The sequence below is a fragment of the Gallus gallus genome, chromosome 2, assembly GCF_016699485.2.
Source record: "Gallus gallus isolate bGalGal1 chromosome 2, bGalGal1.mat.broiler.GRCg7b, whole genome shotgun sequence".
Taxonomy (NCBI): domain Eukaryota; kingdom Metazoa; phylum Chordata; class Aves; order Galliformes; family Phasianidae; genus Gallus; species Gallus gallus.
Window position 1 is genome coordinate 49,267,454 of NC_052533.1, and position 13,813 is coordinate 49,281,266.

Here is a 13,813-nt window from a genome sequence, read left to right on the forward strand (position 1 = left end):
GTTGCAATGAACAGGGACACGTACAGCTAGACCAGGTTGCTAAGAGCCCCATCCAGCCTGACATTGAATGTCTCCAGGGATGGGGCATCTACCAGCTCTCTAGAAAATCTGCTTTATACGTAGGCCTAACATTTCAAATCATTAATGATTCTGTGTTACGTGTTGATGATATTCATCTATCTCCTTTGATTCTTCTTAGCAAACTCTCATGCAGAAACCTGAAATAGATGACTGAAGATCCCTTCCAAACAGCATTTTTATGACACGCAATAGGTCTTGCTCTGAATTTTATGTTCCCTGATTACAGGTTTTGGGGTTTCCTACTGTTAAAATTTATTTATTTATTTATTTATTTATTTATTTTCAACAGTTTCTTACTTCAAATAAATATTAAAATGTCGTTTTGTTTTATTGAATAGTTTTTCATAACTTTATCTTTGGAGTCTCCTGGACAGAGACTAACTTCCTTTTTAGGGGTATTTTAGACCAAAAACTAACTTCTTATTTCAGCGTTAGAAACTCCATTCCATACTGATTTAGATGGAACCCACTCCTTTTTCACCACACTATTTACTTGAATGTATTTTGGGACTCTGCCTTTGTATGTTTCATGCTTCTGTGACTACCAATATTTCAGAAGTGTTATCATGAGGATTTTAATTTTAACTTTTAACACTTTAAGCTGTTTAACATTCTTAGCCTATTTCAGGTTATTTCCCTTACGTGATCATGTGCTGACAACAGTTACTATGAATATTCTTGAGGCAATGCTTCTGCAATCACAATGGACAAAACGGCATTTTTTTCCCACACAAAAAAGAGATACTTGGAAATTTGCATTAGGCCAGAATTAAGGAAGAGCGATGTCACAACAGAAATCTGTGGCCAGTTTGAGATTTCCATTTACTGAGATTCATCTTTGGCAAAATATAAAAAATCATCTCATCTCTTGCCACTGCGTGGATTGTAGGACAGCCCATTCAGTAGCGCGTTTGATTCAATTTGGCATAAGAGCTGGCCGCTGTCATGAAAGAACAGGTTGTAGTGAGACAGAAGAGGAGAGAAGAAGGATTTAATATCCAGAAAAATCAGTTTAAGAAAGCCTCATCATTTCATTTCTGTACCTAATCTCACTGTGCAACAAAACTAGATTTTCATCCTTCAGATACCAAAGTATTTGCCTTTCCAGTATAATGCTGCAATACAACATATGAAAAGAAAGATGTAAAAACAACTACAATCTTCAACACACTCATAGTTCATAGGAGCAGCTGAAAGTATAACCTCTTTTAATGCTCTTATAATATTGTTTTAATTTGGTTTTGGAAGTACACATTAATTAAAATGGTTTTCACCGTTTCCTAGAATAATAAATGACACTCATAAATCCCTTCTGCAATGAATGCTGTAGATGACCACAGAGTTCTACTATTAACATAATTTCCTACTCCATGTTTCTAGGCTGTTACAGACTATCACAAGCAGCTCTAAAGAAAAGGCTCCATATGTAAGCAATTTTATGGCATACATAATACAAACTACTATGTAAGGAGTGTCAGATTCTGTCTCCAGTTAACCAAGGGAAATTTGTCACTGATTTCAGCAGGAACAAAACTGTTCTCATGTTCTCACATTTCCAAAGTTCAACACAGGCTTCATCAATCACAAGTCCTCCTGACATCAGTGTTTCTTGCCTTAGAGCCTGCAGCTGAGTGGTCTGAGTTGGAAGGGACTTTTAAAGGCCATCTAGTCCAACTCCTCTACAATGAACAGGGACATCTACAGTAGATCAGGTTGCTCAGAGCCCTACACAGCCTGACCCCGAATGTCTCCAGAGACAAGGCATCCACCACATCTCTGGGCAACCTGTTCCAGTGCCTCAACAACCTAACCTAAATCTCCTCTCTTTAAGATTATAAGCACTCCCCCTTGTCCTATCACCATAGACCGTGCTGAAGAGTCTGTCCTTTTCATTCTTCTAACCCCCTATAGATACTGAAAGGCCTCTATCAGGTCTCCACAGAGCCTTCTCCAGGATGAACAGTCTCATCTCTCTCAGCCTATCCTCATAGGAAAGGTGTTTCATTCCTTGGATAATTTTTGTGGCCCTCCTCTGGATGCACTTCAACAGGTTCATGTCTCTCCTATACTGAGGACTCCACATCTGGACGTAGTACTCCAGGTGAGGCCTCACCAGCACAGAGTAGAGGGGCAGGATCACCTCTCTTGACCTACTGACTATACTTCTTTTGATGTAGCTCAGGATGTGGTTGGCTTTCTGGGCTGCGAGGGCACACTTCTGGCTCATGACCAGCTTGCCATCCACCAGTACCCCCAGGTCCTTTTCAGCAGTACTGTGCTCTGTCTCCCAGCTTATACTGGGATAGCAGGGGTCGCTACAACCCAGGTGCAGTGCCTTGCACTTGGAAGGGCTATTCTGAGCGCCAAGAATGAACATCTAGGCTGTTTCTCAGCCTGTTAGAGGTCAGTGGAAAAGCACTGCACAGTGCAAAACAAGGCACATACTTAGGTGAGAAAGAGAAAATGGGATAATGGAAGCAGGACACAGCCCCCTCAGTGCATCACCAGGAAGCTTCTAGACACCACGGAGAGAGAATGAAAATCTACATAGCATAGAACTGAATTATGCCAGATAGATATTCTTGGCTCAGCTCTACAGATTTCACAGACACAAAAAGATGCTTCCCAACATCAGGTTTCCTTTAAACTAAAAAACACCATTACTTTGTAGAAATTTCAGATGAGGACTCTTAGTAGCTGGTGATAGACACTGTAAAGAGCTTCAGTGGTGCTTGTTCTAGCACGTGCAAAGAGCTGCTACTGAACAGATTCTGCAGAGTAAAACAGTATTGCCACCTCCACCTTTCAGTGCTGCTACTTTACTGTGTATATACATGGTATGTGTGGGTGGTTGCTCATTTTTTGAAAACATTTCCCCAGACCTGATTATTGGGTGTCTCATCCCTCCTGCAACCAGAAACAGAGAAACAGAGAAATCTGCATCTTATATGAACCTGAGTTGGAACATGCCATCCAGCTAAAACCTCGCTAAAAGCAACTTTGCAGCCATCACGCACCAAGACACCATCACCACGTCGGCCTCACTACACTTAAGTCCTACCAGGACGACACTAAAACCAAGGGGGAAGAAGAACAGATTAACAGCCCTCTGCAGCTCCTGCAACTTCTTAGCCCTGAATTTATCTGCTGCATCTCTATCTCTGCCAGCTTGTCCTGACCACAGCAGAGCCCACCTCTCCTGGCAGTCTCCTGTGGCTGCAGCACCAGCTAGCAGCTCTGTCCACTCAGACTGCAAATGCTTTTGTAGGAAAGCCGTAGACTGAACACAGAACAGCCCCTAAGACCTGCTCCATTGCAAAAGGTTAATCTAAGACTCAGTTTGAGTTATTTTAGAGCTTCTCACACACCCTGTTTTCCTGTGCATTTGGTATCTCAAGACACCTCAGATGTCCTCTTCTCAGCATACTTTAATGTTTGATTATAGTAAAAGAAAGCATGCATCGTGTTGAAGAACAGAAAAAGCATCACCTAGGGATTTCTCTAATGCTGAGAGAAAATAAATCTTTCATGGCACAGCGGAGTAAAAAGCCAGTCCCCAAAGTATATAATTGACAAGTAATTATCTAGATTTGGTGCTTTCTTTCTTAGTAGTCTTGTTTGAATTGTTCCAAGAGTACAGCAATTGACTCAGAGCTAGCGTTTGGCAAAGGTCTGCTTGAGGGAGGAGTTCTGGAGAGGAAGACACAGTGATGTTGTTTCCAGTAAATACGGGTAAAAGCTGCATGAATCTGAAGTCAAAGAATACAACAGATCATGAGAGGGGAAAAAAAGACTTCTCAATGAGATTTTTCTCAGATAAAGCTCCCTACTCAGCATTAGGCAACAATTTTCTCGCAAGTATCTTTTTAAATTGATATCAAATGACACAGGCAAGGACTGATCCAAACAACCGGCCTAGAGGACATGGTGTTTTCTGAGGTGACAGAGGTACAAAACTTGAATGCTAAACCACAACAGCTCAGAAATGGGAAGGTCAACATGAGATTCCCATTTGAGAGGTTATTTGCAATTCCAGATCCACACACAACAGCAAAAAGAAAAAAGGTAGCCTGCTTAAAGGACTCTAGCTGAATAGCCACTGCCTCTGAGGTGGAAAGGAAGTAAAGTTCAAAAGATCAAAACTTGATAGTCCACCCCATGCAGTCCACACAGGGTCTGTCCAATTATATCAGCCAAAACTTGAGAGCCGCTCTGAAAGTAATGCCTCCTGTTTCATTACACTGGCCCACAACATCAGAGGTGGATGTTGGTGATATGGCAGTAAGGACTGAACCTTCCCAGCAACATTCCATTACACTTGTTGCTGTGCGACAGATGGCAGCAGCAGGACAGTCTGACCAAATGGTGTCTGACGTGGAACTGCTCATGAAGCAAAGGGGTGTCACTGAATTCCTACATGCAGAAAAAATGGCACCCAGTGATATTCATTGACACTTGCTGAACACTTATGGAGACCAAACAGTGGATATGAGCACAGTGGGGCAGTGGGTGGTGTGTTTCAGCAGTGGTGACAGCAGGTCACCTCCACTGGTACAAATTTCTACAAGCACAGCATGCAGGCTCCTGTTCAGTGTTGGCAAAAATACACAGCTAATGATGGTGACTATGCTGAAAAAGTGTTCTGTAGCTGAGAATTTGCTCTATCAAATAGTGTTACTGCACTCTTTGTACCTGTTGTAGTTTCCACGGAAATAAATAGGAAGCATTATTTTCAGAGCAGTATACATAGGAGAAGCTGCAGCAACATAGTCTCCTATTAAAATGAGTAGTTGCCGAACATAGCAGACAAGAAGTATTTCTTGTTTTCTGCATTAGAGTAATCCTTGACACATGTGCAGTCTGTGGCAGGCAGGAACTGTCCATGAAAACACGTATTTCAAACAGAAACGTGATGTGGATCTAAAAATGCACACAAACAGCTCTGTAACACAAGATCGTTCCTGCATTCCTGTGTCTTGGCAGTTTTAGCCACTGCCTTCAGTGGTACAGAATAACCAGTTCGACGTTTGTCCTTTCACCACTGTGGCCCAGAAGCACAGAACATGACTTTCCTCTTGCACAGTGACAAGAGTTGTGCATAAGGTTGAAGTCTGAAGGGTCTACCTAAGGCATACAATAAACAGAGTCACCCAAAGGTCATTTATACCTTCATTTTTATTGTCAAATGGAACAGTTTGTAGAGGCCAGAGCTGGCAGCTACCAAATCTGCAGTTTTTATTGTGATATCAGCGGTGTTGCTACAAAATAGCTGCAGAAACCTGTCCTGCTGCTGCTCTATAGCCAAGCATCATTCATGTGCTTCAATTCTGCAGTGAAACCCTGCTCCTACTAAACTTGATGACAAAACTTGCCATCAAAGCTTAGCTCCCCAGCACACCCAAGGGCTAAGCATGTCAGAGAGCTGACAACTTGTTCTGTTCCACCACCGGAGACCCCCTGCCTGAGGTTTCCCAGAGGTCGGCACCTGACGGATATACCTGGGGCATAGCATGGCTCCTTGAAGCATTAACTGACCTACCGGCACTTGTAACAAGGAACAGCAGATTCTTGCCCACTCACCACAAAGCTAATTTCAGTAAATCACTGATCAGGTGAAAGAGCTGCTTCAAGCCCACTGAGATACAAGCACTAACTTGCAAACGCAGCTGTAGGAGATGCAGAAACCCATCATGCACCTCTCAGCTTCAGTGACCCAAGAAAGATCTGCAGAGGCTTTCCCAGTCCCTTCAGACATGTCTATCAGCCATAAAAAGAGCACCCAAGAAACCCCCCAAAACAGAAAAATTATCATGAGAACATCCACCCTACACTCAGCCCACAAACTTACATCTTAAATGAGCTCTGGTGAGACTGGTTAACTGTCATGCTTTTCTGAAGGGTTATGCAACTTCAAGGCTACTTTTTAGGCAGAACTCTTCTCCAGAAGAAAAGCTCTTGAGTGACTGAATATTTTAGACTTCAACCCCAGACTTTCTGTGATGTGAAGGCTTCTTAGGAAGAAAAGTGAATCAAAGCCAGGACTGTGAGCCTCTTGCTGAATCTTAATAAGCAGATTTGGAATTCAAGAACATGAAAAGGGTAGTCCCTGAAGGCCAAATGAAAAAAGCTTTGGATTTAGAGGAGATTTTGATTAGGTTTTCATAAAGTGATTTAAAATTACTTGCATAATGCAAAGAATATGCCAGGGTATAAATGCAACATGATTGCCAGTGACAGCAAACTAGAAAACTGAGTCACTGAACACATAAATGCCTTAGGGAATTTAAGGCCAAGCTGAAGCAAACAGTATACTTGCTTTAAATTGTCACACAAGCGAGCCACAGAACACCTTGTGGCGTAACGGTGTAAGAGCAATTCGACTTTTCTCCTGCAAGCTGACAGCTTATGGTATTGCACAGACAGTTCTTAGAGTATAACATAGAAAAGCTGCTTAGAGTTACTGAAAAAAAGTTTTTAAACTTCTCTACTGGCATGCAAGAGCTCAAAATCCATGATGAAACAACCCTTGAGCTTACTGGAGCATTTCATTTACAGGGAATCAAAGCAACTTTTCTAATGCAACAAAGAAGGGATAAGAGAACAATATACCTGAGAATGTGTACTAGCCATTGAAAACTAACTGCTACAGATCCAGGCAGTAATTCTTATGGGTGGTTTGATGTATTAAGATGATGCTCTGCACTACAAAGTTCATAATGTTCTGTTACTTTACAATCATAGAATCATAGAATTGCTTAGGTTGGAAAAGACTTTAAAGATCATCAAGTCCAACCGCAACCTAACCATACTACCCTAACTCTAACAACCCTCTGCTCAATCATGTCCCTGAACACCACATCCAAACAGTTTTTAAACACATCCAAGGATGGTGACTCAACCACATCCCTGGGGAGCCTATTCCAGTGCTTAACAACCCCTTCTGCAAAGAAGTTCTTCCTGATATCCAACCTAAACCTCCCCTGGCACAACTTGAGGCCATTTCCCATCATCCTGTCACCTGTCACCAGTGAGAAGAGACCAGCCCTCTCTCACTGCAATCACCTTTCAGGCATTTGAAGAGAGCAATAGGGTCTCCCCTCAGCCTCCTCTTCCCCAGACTAAACAGCCTCAGTTCCTTCAGTCGCTTCTTGTAGGGCATATTCTCCAAGCCCTTCACAAGCCTTGTGGCCCTTCTCTGGGCAACAGTTCCATCTAGTGCATGTTCACTAATAGTCTCCACCATTTCTTCCCCCTCAGATAACCATATTACTGTGACAGAATATTACTGCTATTTTTAAAGAGATCTATTCTGTAACCATACAAAGTAGATCCCAGCATTTCTAATACACCTATTTGGGTGGACAGACACATGGACAACAAAAACACACATCAGATTACTAGAGCAGCTCAGTCAGCAGCCTGGACAGTATCAAGAATATCATGAATTTACATAAATTGGAAATCCAGCTTGTTATGTGTTATTTTAAAGTGCATCTGCATGGGAGTAAGGTACAGAAGAACTTAGAGGTTTTACATTCTCCAGTTTCCCAGTTCCGTATTAATATAGCATTATTTCAAAACTTAAAACATAGAACCATAGAATTGCTCAGGATGGAAAGGACCTTAAAGATCATCAAGTCCAACCACAACCTAACCATACTACCCTAACTCCAACCCTCCACTTAATCATGTCCCTGAGCACCATATCCAAACGGTTTTTAACCAGTTGTTTAATCATCATAACCCAATGGTGACATAACATAATCCCACAGAGACTAAAAAATTATATTTGGAGTTTTGAAAAGTAGCTTGTCTTAGGGCTGCCTGTATCTATTTAATTTAATCAGAGAACATTATGAAGAGACTACACTCTGTGATAATGTTTTCTGAAAGATCACCTTCTTTGGATGTTGAAAATAAAAATTAGGGTGTTTTTATTAACATCCAAAGTGACTTATTTTTTCTTTTGAGTTCCTAAGAACAAAAGAAAATCTTGAAGGCCTCATTTTTGAAAGGCCATATTTTTTTCTGTACTTCTGTGAAGTCAAACAACACAACTACACATATCTTATAAGTGTTAAGGTCAACTGCTAATACTTAAAAGTCTCTGTATGGGTTCAATATGACAAAAACCTAGCTGCATAAGCTACTGCATTGTGAAGATTGAGAAAGTAACCATTTTCTAACAAACTACAGATGTGTAGCCACACAAGCAAAGTACGATCTGGAAGTACAGAATTAAAATTTAACAAGTTTGTTAATTTAATATGTAATTCAGAACACAAGCACCTTTAAGTCCTGAAGCAATTCCATGTAAAGAAGTCAGATTCCTCATGGATCTCAAGTCAAACAGTTTGCTATTAAGAATTCACATTAATTAATTTTTCTTTACACGACCATGATATGTCTCCAATCTGTGAAACACTTTAACTGATATCAAGCACATACTCTTCAGACTGTTTTGCTCTCTTTTTATTTTTGTTTTCAGTTCCAGAGTTAAGTAAAGAACACGGTGAGCACAGGAACAGTGAAATATGAATTATGTAACAAAGAGCTACTAGCAAAGATTTTCATATTTTCTCTTTCCAGAAAGTGTTCGGTAAGTAGGACCACTTACAGAAACCAGCTTTAAATCAGAATTCAGAATTATTTACAGAAATGATAACTAACAGAAACTACAGTGGCTCCTAACAGACTTGGTGTCACAGACTGGTATGGACAACTAGGGGACTGCTATTTCTTCATCTCCAGGATTGCACTTCCTGGTCCTCTATGTTTGGCACTGCATATGTTGCAGAACTGGACAGAAGATACCTGGAAATTAAAAAGAAAACAAGTGTCTTAGACAAATATATTCAAGTTAGAGCATGAGAAGATGAATGAAAATTACTAATGCTCATCCCAGTTTTACTAGTCACATTCAGGCTTTTGCTTATAGACAAAGTCATGGATAGGTTTAGGAATGTGACATTGCTGAACAGTATAAAACAGGTTGTTCTGGATTCAAAGGGCAGAATTAAGAAAATTCAAGCAGGTCATATTCCCTGTATTATTCAGAGTTGCATCATATACTGAAAATTTAGACTGAAAAAGGTGATAAAATACTTCTCAAACAGCAGCAATTTCTTTCTAAATTGGATATATTTTGCTTGCAGCAGTCTGAAATATCCTTTCCCTAGTCATATACTATTAGAAAATACCATCAAAAATAATAACTGTAATAAAAAAATAATCCCTGATAGAACCATGCCCTTCCCCAAAGATGAGGTAAAGAAATTATTTGTCTTCTTGTCTTTGGCAGCAGTGACGGAGATTAAGCTAGTTCCTTACTGTGTTAGATACCGGGAGACATTCTTTGTGAAACATGTGTCTGCAGTGGAACACTACCACGTTGAAGGACTTGGATGCATCTGGGAAAGAGAAAGATAAATCCATTACAAAGGGACAACGAAACAAAGGGTTCGGTGACTACAGTAATAGCCCTGTTTAATTATAAATACAGAAGCATCAAGTCATACCTTTATCACATTAATTTTACAAGTTTTTTTACAAGTCTTATTTATAGAAATCACACAGAACGATGCTATCAGGTAATGTGTCCTAGTGGTGAAGTTAAAAGATGATTTTATTCTGAGGCTTAAATGATGTAAACATTTTCAACTGAAATTTTCAGGTTAATGTGTGCCACATGCTAAATCTAGGAAGGGCAAGGAAAAATTTACCCTGAAATAATTCAGCCATTTTGATGAAACATTAACAAAAACCACTCCTGAATTAGTGAAGGGAAAACCAAAATACTGAGTATTACTAGAGTCTACGCTCCCAGGGCATACGCTTTAAATGCGGCAATAAGCTGTGTAAGTACTTCTTGATTCATGAATATTTAGCCCAGTTAGAAACCTCCATACAGTATTCACATATTCAAGGTACAATCACCTCACTCATCAGCATACACCAAGTGTCTGTTCTGGTCTGTATGTTGGTGCATGCAATCACAGTACAGCTGTATTTATTATTTTTTTTTCCTTTTTTTAAGCAGAAGATGGTAGAAACAAAATTAAATAACTGGAGAAGATTTTATTTGGCTATGTACCGTTGGCAAACAAAAAACAGTTGCATCCAGATACTTTGTCTTACACGTTCTTGTTTGAGGATGTCACGACAGATATTCTCCTGGTCAAACTACTATTTCTTAAGATGCCTAGCACCTACACTGATATTTCTGAAATTAGCTCATTTGCAGAATGTACATCTTCAAAAATGATATACTGAATTTCTAGTTTCAAGACTAACTTCAGAAATGTTTTAAAGTGTTGTAAAAAGCATATCACATAGATGTTTATGGTCTGCAAGTTCAGTCTAAATCGCAATACAAATTTAAACAAAATTTGATGGGATCTGCTTTGTTTCATGATTCTGATTATCTTTGACAATATGCATGTTGACTGATTAAAATTACCTTCCATTCTACATATTTCAAAACAGGAAATAAAAAAATCAAACATGAGTAAAGGAGAGGAAAGTAAGTCTGGGTTTACTACAATCAAAAGGTTTGGATTATACTCCACTCCCAAATTAGAATTCATAAGCAAGCTTTGCACAGGAGACTAAAATTTATACAGCAATTATCAAGGGAGAGTACTACACTTTTCTATGAATAGCAGCAAACAGTAGTTCCTCTAAAAATAAAAACTAGCCTCTTTTTCTTCCAGAAAAGCATCCTACCTGAAGGAAGTATTGGAGACAGGCATGATTCACAGATATTTTCCTCTGGAAAAAAAAAAAAAAAAGGAATCTCTAACATTGTGTTAACAAACTCCATGTTTACTTTTTTTTTTTTTTTTTTAAATAAAACAGGCATTTACACATTGCAATTACAGAAACTGATCTCAATCTAAGAGTATATACTTAAGATACTCACCACAGACTACTGGAAAGTAGAGAGAAATTCTAAAGCAGCATTTCTATTAATAGGAGGAAAAATGTACAGATTGTCTGACTTTGGTGCAGGAAGAACTGCAGGAGCTAGACCAAGATCGGAGCAGTAGAGACATAAGGCAAACTCAAATAAAGAAGGAAGCATGAGTTCCTGACTTATCTGCTGCATTTTTCCAGCAGAAGCTCTGATCTTCTGTCGTTCCATCAACTCCTAGTAATAACACACATCTTGCATAAATCACAGAACTGCTCATGCACATCAGTAGAGCCTCACAAAATATTTTCAAACATTTTTAAAACTTATCTTGTTGCAGAATATTATTACCTGACTATCTGTTTTGGCACTGAAAAGATTTTTCCATCTTTACAGACAAATTGCAGGATGCAACGTATTACCAGCTATGCAGAGATTGAGCAAACAAAAAGCTACACAACGGATCTTGTCTCTTCAAATAAGATCTACACTCTACAAAAAAGAAGTAATACTGAGGTTTTCCAGCAGCTTCAAAATGGACTGTCACATGGCTTAGGTCTATAACCACATAAAAGACTTCAAGTCACCATGTTTACGCTGTACTTACCATCTACCAGAACGCCCTTCATCTGAGTTCGATGCATTTTCTTCAACAAAGAAAGAGAGTCAGCAACAAGAATCTTCTTGCAACCTTCCCGCAGCAAGATCTGTTATGCAAAGAACACAAAGTACAGCAGTTGTTAAATAGGTGGGCATAACCATCATCCTGGCAAGCCACCCCTGGGTTTCTGCTGCTACAGAGAGAACAACAAATGTTTAAGCCTTTCCAAAATATTAAATCTTCAAACAGTGAGGGAAAAAAGGATAAGAGGGAAGGAATTTCTACTTAAATGGAAAAAAAAAAAAAACTATTGAACAAAAAATGAAAGACCTCAGAAAAATCAAATCCTTTGCAAATATATTATTGTCATAAATACTGATCTTCTTACTATAAACTTCTCATAACAAAATACAATGGAGGTATTTCTTTACACTGCCCCTAACAATTGGATTCTCAACCACTTCAAAACTTCCTCCATCCACATCTTCCCTGTCTATGTTAGCAAATAGATATAGTTATCCTAAAACCTTTCACAACCCAATAATTTAACATTTATTTTGTTCATATGCATTTCCTGCTCAGATGTCATTCAGTAAGCCATGTTTAAAAGCCCATGCAATTAACCAAAGTTTAGACCTTGTTCACCCTTAGCAAAAATTCTTAAGATTACTTTTTTAACTTTAGTATTTTATGTTAGATTGTTACTGTCTGCCAGTGTTGTGAAACACAAAAAGAGATCTTTGGCATCAAAATTATATACAGTACTATTTCCCAATGCTCAGTGAAGAAGGTTAATGACAATATGACAAACCCAAACAAAGGGTGGTAAGTTGTCTTGCCCCTACCCCTTATTCAACCAATGCTTGGAAATTTGCTGTCCAAGACCAGAATCCTTCTGAAAAGTCTTTTGAGAGAGATTCATTATCAATTTTAAGCTGAACAAACCAAAAAACCAAGGAAAGTGTTACAAGAAGGCAATGCCTATTTGTTTCTCCTGATTATTTGCACTACAGGAGACAATGAACACTCTAAACCAGACCAAGATGCTGCTAATGCAAGTCTCTAAAAATAAATATAAGTTTTACAGCCAGGTGACCGCTGTCCAAAACCTCATCTTAAATACCACTGTGAACTAAACATGACATGCTGCCAGAATAATACACAATTAAGACTGCATATCTGAAAAACATTTAAAAAGATTGAATTGATTAACATTAAACAGTTTAAACTGGGCATGTCAGTGGGTAAAGGACATTCTCCACACAGTGAGCTATAAAACACTTCAGAGCTCAAGAAGCAGAATGCAAAACACTTAGAAAATTAATTAATTTTATGTCTGATAACCTCAGGAGCTATCTGAATATACCCTTTTCCTTCCAACTTTACCTGAGGGCAACATAGAAAGGCAAATTTTGTTTTAAGTATAAGAAAATGTCACTAGATTGAGAAAAAAAAATACTTAGGAACTTTTTACAGCAGCAACTGGATAAGACCGTCTTTTAGGATGAGTGCTTTGACCAATGTGGAATGTTCTTAATCACCAACCTGTATCACAAAGACAGGTAAATAACTCAAAACGGATGCGGCCTTCTTTGGCTATTTACTGGGGTTTTTGCTAGCTGCACTCAGCACAAGCAGATAAAAAACTGCATGTTTAAGTAAAAGGAACAAAGAAAACATTGTGAATGGTGGAATAGAGATACAATGATTTACTTATTTTCTACTTAGAATACAGTGTGCCAATAGGCAAACTTCACATACAAAAAAAAGATCAAAACAAAAAAAGACCAAAACAACATCAATTATGTCAGATGAAAACCTCAACGCTATTTGATCCTTAAAAAAAAAAAACACAGAAGAAACACAAGTATGTTACAAGACATAAGCAGCATCTGTTCTGCAACAGTTAAACTACAGTAAGATTTTCCATACCACATTCAATGATAGATTGTCAGACTTTCCTTTTACTAGAAGTGGAATACAAGATGCCATAATGTAGAAGGAACTTGGAATGAAGAAGGTGAAATATAAAACGTCAACGTAATAAATCAATGCTTCTGAAGAAAAACATTTGAAGAGCTCAAGGAAGAGATGGATAATACAAGAATTGTAGAAAGAGAAGTAAAAGAGGGAATTTGGAGGTGAGACAGAGGGAGAAAGAATGCTTGAATGAACTTCTTCATATTATAAGGTGGGAGAAGTATTTATCTGTGCCTGAA

The 13,813-nt window shown here is 38.8% G+C and overlaps 1 protein-coding gene across 3 annotated transcripts in view; it reads right to left on the reverse strand.

Annotated features, from left to right (window-relative positions):
* Window positions 1–8,535: 8,535 nt before the first annotated feature.
* The window catches only part of VPS41 (VPS41 subunit of HOPS complex), a 108,595-nt gene continuing 103,317 nt past the window's right edge, over window positions 8,536–13,813 (reverse strand). For 2 of the 3 annotated variants that reach the window (XM_015281554.4, XM_046923880.1), the window contains exons 26-29: window positions 11,601–11,700; window positions 10,807–10,851; window positions 9,412–9,491; window positions 8,536–8,895 (exon numbers count right to left, since the gene is read on the reverse strand). In XM_015281554.4, coding sequence (XP_015137040.1) covers window positions 8,815–8,895; window positions 9,412–9,491; window positions 10,807–10,851; window positions 11,601–11,700 — 306 coding nt within the window. In that variant the 3' untranslated portion in view covers window positions 8,536–8,814. 3 annotated transcript variants of the gene reach the window in all.